This window comes from Rhipicephalus microplus, chromosome X (assembly GCF_043290135.1).
Source record: "Rhipicephalus microplus isolate Deutch F79 chromosome X, USDA_Rmic, whole genome shotgun sequence".
Taxonomy (NCBI): Eukaryota; Metazoa; Arthropoda; class Arachnida; order Ixodida; family Ixodidae; genus Rhipicephalus; species Rhipicephalus microplus.
Window position 1 is genome coordinate 342,850,221 of NC_134710.1, and position 7,532 is coordinate 342,857,752.

Here is a 7,532-nt window from a genome sequence, read left to right on the forward strand (position 1 = left end):
ATATAAAAACTATCACTGATAGACTAGAGCGATGAAGCTGTCTGCAGTTGCAGAAATGGGTAACTGCATTTACGAGGTGAACTTTTTTATAAGTGATTCGCGGATATCCGGGATCCTTCAATCATTTCATAGCAAGTCGGCACACCCTACAACTTTTTTGAACGCGCCCAAGCTTCAACCAAGCCCACGGAATGCAAATTACAAAATGCGCGCCTACCGGATGGAGGGAGTGCGAAAATAGATTGGCCTTCCGGTGCAACCGATCAGAGAGCCACAGGCAGAGGCACTGCCCCATAGCGCCAACGTCTCCGGTCGTGGGAAGCAAAGAGGCATGCGCGAACACTCTGTGCGTTCCCATAAAGCCGGAGATCTGATAAACCAGAATCTTTGCTCCTTCTCCTGCTACGGGGAACCCTTTCTCCAGAGGACACGAAATTGCACCCGTCCAATCGCCGCTCCCATATAGCCGCTCCCATAGGTAGCGCAGTACGGCCTATGCCTATTAGTCAAGTTTATAGGGCCACACGTGCTCTAAAACTATTTATACGATCTAACTTCACAGTAAAATTGCATTTCGCACTAGCAGCGTATTCTTGGCTTAATCTATACGGTATTTTTACCCTGTCATTTACTTCACGGGTTATTCACCGAATAATGGTATAGCAAGTCTGCCGTCGTTGCCACTGATATTATAGAAATGCAAAGGTATGCGTCCCAACACCAGGCATTCTTCTAGATCTACCGTCCTACTCCTTGTTACAGGCTGGCTTAGGTGGCCCTCGTCAACACAGTGCTCTCGGCATACTTCATGATCGTTATACCACATAGTGGGGGCAACAATGTACCGTTACGTTACGCTCGCACACGTGGCACCTATCTCTGCATGCTTTGTGCTTTCCATGTGCAAAGTACGCTTTTGTTCATTAAGACAGTGCATAGAGTCCGTTGGAAGTTCGTTTGGGCACGCTCGGTAACTACGGCACAGCCACATAATCTGTGCGAGGCGCCCGCGAAGCTACAGGGTTTTATATAGTAGCCAAGCTCTCTCTTCCTTTTCACGTTTACATAAGCCATTGCAAAATTGTCGAACGATTCGGCAAGAAAATTGAGATACCGTGCAATCTGTGATGCATTTCTTTTTCTAGCGAAAGTAATTGCAGGTCCTTCATTTTCTTCTTACACTATATGCTTTCGTATGCAGTGTTGACCTTGAGTCCTCAGGACTGTTCCTCGGAAAGGTACGTCGTCGTGTAATTGTGTAGTAGCTTCGCTTGTTAATCTTTATTCGGCACTTAAAAAATTGCAATAAGGCTATCAAAGATTTCCTAATATATAATGACCAAATTCGCTCTTGTTAGTCAGCTGTGAATGGTTTCACGAAGCGTAGTCGGCACTGAGTTAAGAGTTTCCAAATCAGTTTTAACAAACAAAAAATCCAGCCGAGAGTGTCCATATAATTGCTATCATAATAAAACCTAAGCCCGACAGATGGAGGATTGATATGTGGGGTTTAACGTTCCAAAACCACCATATGATTATGAGAGATGCCATAGTGGAGGGCTCACTAAATTGCGACCACGTGGATTTTTTCGACGTGCGGCCAAATATGAGCACATGGGCCTGCAGCATTTTCGCCTCCATCGAAAATGCAGCCACCGCAGTCGGTATTCAATTCCACGACCCGCGGGTCAGCAGCGGAGTACCTTCGCCACCAGACCACCACGGAGAGGCCGAGAGATGGAGGAAATAAACTAAAAAAGAAAGCAGCTCAGGAGCTAGATAAGGAATGAGGCAGGCATTTCACTTATCTTAGAAGGAAACACATAGCGGCACTTCCAGCGTACGCTCGCAAGCTGCGTTGTCGGAGGGGCCTGGGAAAACTAAAACTAAGTGCGTGGGGTACTTAGAGTGAAAAAAAAATGTATAAAGAAAGGCACTGCGTTATTGCGCAGTGGTATATTGCAAACTGTTTACATCACGTGCATAATAATGAATAAGCAGAGAAGGAGGAAAAAAAGACGTGAAGGGCTGCATACGTGACACGAGGGCACCAAGCAGCCAGGAGGGGGGGGGGGAGGTGAACGACAACTTTCACGTCTTGGCTCTCGCGCAAAAATGCGTGCATGCGTTCGCAGACGATTGGAGGGCGGAGTAAACAGTGGCGAGTGCCCAAGACCTTGAAGACTATCGAGTACAGCTGGTTAAACTTTCGCGCTAGTATATAAGCCATCCGTGGAGAGTGTCAGGCACAACAGCCACATCAGGTGGACGAGACGAGCAGTATCATGGCTTTCAACAAAATGGTGAGTCGCGGAACCCACTCAGTTAGTTGAAGCGGCAGCAAAAGATGTGTTCGCGAGTCAGCTTCAATGGAGCGCATAACGAAAGCTGATCAGCGGTCGCTTCATGTTTTGTTCGATAAATTGAGCTAACTCTAGAGGACTCATTGGCGGGAACGGAACTCTGAAACTGATTGTCCTCTTTATAGGTGACCTAAGAATCTGCAATTAATAGGTGCGAGTGACGACGAGCCCTAATTCAGCTTAGACTGGTGAATGGTATTGATGTTATCCAAGTTGACTCTCTAAGTATTGCTCGCATTGGAGTAAAATGCGTGGACGCTTGAATTAAATTGTTTGTAAGTGGAGTGTGTTTTTAATATTAATGTGCATAAACAGATATAGAAAATAGGGTTGATTAACGCGAAAGTAAAAACATAAAGGTGAATTATAATAGAGCAAAGTCTTGATCATGTCCTGTTTCAAAAATTGGTCCGACAAAGAAAACGCAGTGCATAATCAAAACTTTGACATGAACCGAATATCCCTAATCACTGCCTTACTAAAACAAAACAACCACCAATAAAACGGGCTTGTTCATCCCATCCTAGCGGAGTGCTTCTGCCGTAAATCTCGACCATGATTCACAAGAAATATCTTATGGTAGAATTGTCTGTCCGACTTCTAAAAAAGGTGGCAGTCCTTCCGCAAGAAAAGCTTCTGCAAAAGGCTTTATGATTTTGCCCCAGTGCGCAAATTCAGATATTTTTTTTTACTCTTAATACTCCCTGCCATTGGCTAACCAGCTCTTCTGTTAGTATCACGAACATCATGATAGAGAAAATTCAGCCTAAGTTCATTTTGTAGACATATGTAGTTCAGCATTTGCCGGGTGGTTTGGGGACGTTAAACCCCACATATCAATCAATCAGCATTTGCCGGGCAACGCTGTTTTTCAAACACGGCTGCGCATCCTCATGCTAATAATGCGATAGTCAAACATCGTAAACCACCCGTTGCATGTCGGCTGACCCGCAGGTCGCGGGTTCAAATCCCGGCTGCGGTGGCTGCATTTCCGATGGAGGCGGAAATGTTGTAGGCCCGTGTGCTCAGATTTGGGTGCACGTTAAAGAACCCCGGGTGGTCAAAATTTCCGGAGCCCTCCACTACGGCGTCTCTCATAATCATATGGTGGTTTTGGGACGTTAAACACCACAAATCAATCAATCAATCAATCAATCACCCGTTGCATGTAGTGCTACAGAAGTTATCAAGAGATACAATTGTTTTCTTTTTGTGACATTTTACACTTGTACTCGCTGCTTCATTTTATCACGCGAGTCCCACAAATGTCAGCATAACTGAGTTCATTGTCAATTTCGCGGCCTTTGCCCTTTAGAGTTGAATACTCGTTCGTACCAACTAACGGAGAGGAGAAATCTCGAAGAAAAAAAAACCTGAAAGAGAAAATCAGCGCTGACTGAATAAAGGTGACACAAGTCACATTGTATACGTCATATGGAAGCAAAATGGTAAGAGGCCCACGGACTGTGCCTTGTCAGAGCACGGTAAAGAACATCAGATGGTCAAAATTCCGGAGCCCTCCACTGCGGCATCTGTCCTGATTATATAGTGGTGTACGCACAGATACCATTGTTACTACTTTATAACTCATGAAGGCTACGCCTGAACATGAGCACCCGTGTTAGTCACTTCTCGTAAAAGCTTTTTGACGCTATGGAAATTTCTCGAATCGCCGATATACTATAGAGAAGAAAAAATAACAATGTACAGGCATCATCAAACGACTTGCGATCACGTTGGCTCGAAGACTTCATCTGCCCTAATATGTCTAGCTGCTCATCTCTTAGAATCGGATCATTAGTCTCTTAAAATGGCACGCCGCTCAAAGCAAAGCCGCAAGATGGGCTTCCAAAAGGCCTACAATCATTATTTGGAGCGTGTATATGGGAGAAACTAAGAAAGCGCAGAATAGTTCCTTACCACATTGTTTGCTGTGTTACTTGTGTGAAATATAGATTAAGGTATAAGCTGTAGGGTATACTATGCTAAGCGGCTACTCTAAGTACGCGCTAAATCTTTTGTTTCCATCATCATAACCCTTATTCCCACTTTCCTTCCCCTTTCCCGTATTTCCTGTGTAGAGTAGCAGGCTAGAGCACAAAAGTTCAGGCCGATCTCTCTGCTTTCTAATAAATTCTCACATCATCTTTTCATTTTTACAGAAGTATTTGTATTTGTTTCACGATTGATCATAAACGTTTCATCTTTCATTATCATTCTGATGCTTACATAAATTAATGTGTAAAGAGAGCTGTGCAATATTCATTCGGGTTACCCCCTATATTTTCTGTGCTTCCTTTTTTTCTTATTTTTTTCGATGGAGGTGAACATGCTGTAGGTCTATGTGCTCAGATATCGGTGCACGTTAAAGAACCCCAGGTGGTCAAAATTTCTGGTGTCCTCCACTACAGAGTCTCTTGTGAGCATATGGTAATTTCGGGATGTTAAACCCCACATAATAATTAAATCAATCATGTTATCTAAGACACACAGTACAAAAAAGCTAGCGAGTGCACCAGACCATTTTTTAAAATCAGAATAACATTAGTACTAGTAAAACCAGCGTATGCGCTGTACCACTATGTTAATTTTAATGGCGACTACACTGTAATAACATAAATCTTGTAAATTGGTTGTTTAGGCCCAATAGTGTCGTTCTCGCTTTACTACGTTTGAGTAGTAGCACAAAAGTGGATCACAGCTTATTAGCGGCGGGTTACTGGGCCTCTGAAAGCGTAAAGAGAATAGACGAAGGTCATTTTTTTTTCATCACTGTTCCTCAGGATATTATTAAAAATCTGTCTGTCTGTCTGTCTGTCTGTCTGTCTGTCTGTCTGTCCGTCTGTCTGTCTGTCTGTCTGTCTGTCTGTCTGTAATGGCTGCGGCAGCATCCTGCCAATCATAGGCACAAACTTTTAGACTACATTGAATACGTTTCAATTTTGCTGGCATCTATTCCCAGTAACCATCACTTATTATCCAACAAAAAAAAACTTGCTAGTTTAGCAAATGTATTGGGGGTTATCAGAAGAAACAAATATTGGTGTGAGATTAGAATTTAGTAGTTCACATGAAACGATGTGCCTTTTGATAACCAACTTGAAATGTATTAATATTACCACGTTCTTTTTTATTCACGCTGTACAGGTGATCGTCTTGGCCGCTTTCCTGGCCACCTTAATCTGCGTGAGCTATGCGCTCGAAGGCGTCGAAGAGCGTCAGGGTGGTGGACTAGGAGGGCGTGGTAGCTACGGCGGCGGAAGCAACTATGGCAGCGGTGGCAGCGGTCGTCACAGTGGCAGCGGCTTTGGCGGCGGTAGTAACCACGGAGGGAGCCTGGGTGGCCGTGGAGGAGGTCTCGGCGGAAGCCACCACGGAGGAAGCCATGGAGGCAGCCACGGCGGCCTGGGTGGTAGTAGCCATGGCAGCTTTGCTGGACGCGATGGTTACGGTAGTGGTAGTAGCCTTGGCGGCAGTGGCAGCCGTGGTGGCCTCGGCAACCTTGGCGGAGGTAGCCGAGGTGGCCTCGGTGGCTCTGGCGGAGGTAGCCGAGGTGGTAGTCGGGGCGGACGCTACTGAGCAGGACGACGACTCGTTCACGCGGGCCCTGGGCACCTGTAAGACGGCACCGTTCCTGGCGAAAGTCAGCGGATGGTGTTTCATTCCATGACCGGGCCCTGCTGATTTGATGCGCCAGTCTGCTGTCCCAAAGACTGAGACACACTTCCTTTGGGCATTAATGCTGTGATCACCTTTTTTTCTTTTGTTTTATTTTTGTTCTTTCTGTGTTGTTCGTTTCCTGGCAATAAAAACTTGTCGACATCATTGCTTTGAAATTGGACTTAGTTTCATAAATAATTTTCTATCCTGACGCATTGAGACGATGTGCTTGGCGGAAAAATGTAAGACAGGGTGCCAACACCAGTTTTAGTGTGCAATCTTAAATGCGAAACTTTTAAATGTTATACCTTTAATCACGGAAACACTTTGAACGGGACAAGATCTATTACATTTTCCTCGATTTGCTTGTGGCTTTCAGCTTGAAACGGGTGTTGTAAATTTTCCTTTTTTTTAAACCATGCACCCTCATAGCCCGATTAAGGCACTGTCCAATCTGACCCCGCCTTGCGCGCAGGAAATGCAACCACTGTCTCACATCAGAGTGGGCCTTCGCTTGACAAACATTGAGAAACACGCTTCGCAGAACAATTTTGTCAGGTAAATGATAAATTGTATGAAATACACGACTGGATCACTTGTGAATTGCGTGTATTGCTTCCGCTTCATTTTATTCTCTCCGTGCTGCAACCAGGAAAACTGAATTTTTACTCTTTTTCACTGTAAAGCATAGACTTTGAGGGCAGCTATATTGGTGCTTCTCCTCGCAAATAAGCTAGATAGTTCTTTACCCCTATTTAAAGTTTCGGAAAAATAGGCAAGCACTTTCCACCAAATGCAAGAAAAATATAAGCTTCTACTTCTGCATTTGAGATAACTTGCCGAACTTACTGACCAGTTTCTGTTTTTTTAAATGTTTCCTATAGGAAGTTCCCATGTACTTCAACAAAGACACGGCTTTTGCTTCTCGCCTGTCGCGCTGAGTTTGTGATCACTCTAATAGGGGACTTAAACTTCAATGAATATTATGCCGAATTACGAGTGTTGTAGCATTTACAAAAAGTGTGCGTGTCAGAGATTCTCATGCTTTACAACTTTTCTATACAAACAACTGATCTCGAGGAAATAATAATGAAATTTACTAATGAGTCCTTGTTAATTGTTCTTGTCGATGTGACTTTAGGTGGAATTATTTCTGCCTCAATGTAGAGTGCGTGTATGATGACGAGAGTGGCTGGACTATAATTGCATTATCGTAGAAAATCTGTAGAGACCTCAAGAAAAAAAAAACACCGCTTGTTAGTTTTTTTAGCATTCACCCACTGTACGAGTGAAGGCACCTCAGAATTTGTCTGAATGACCGTTTAGGCACATATCGTGAAAACATGAGCAAGCTATAAATGCAGGAAGCGCCTTACGCACAAGTTCCATTTGCAATATGATATATGTAAATAAAAGTGAGAAATAATTAAAATAGTTCCGGTATGAAAGGCTGTCGAAAAAAGAAGAGGACAAGCGTACGAAACGAAACATTTACGAAGATTTTGGCAG

The 7,532-nt window shown here is 44.0% G+C and overlaps 1 protein-coding gene across 1 annotated transcript; it reads left to right on the forward strand.

Annotated features, from left to right (window-relative positions):
* Positions 1-2,148: 2,148 nt before the first annotated feature.
* LOC119161188 (uncharacterized) lies at positions 2,149-6,199 on the forward strand. Its single transcript, XM_037413546.2, has 2 exons — positions 2,149-2,303; positions 5,511-6,199. Exons 1-2 carry the CDS (start codon positions 2,286-2,288, stop codon positions 5,940-5,942), a joined length of 450 nt encoding a protein of 149 aa, XP_037269443.2. The 5' UTR covers positions 2,149-2,285; the 3' UTR covers positions 5,943-6,199.
* The last annotated feature ends 1,333 nt before the right edge of the window (positions 6,200-7,532 follow it).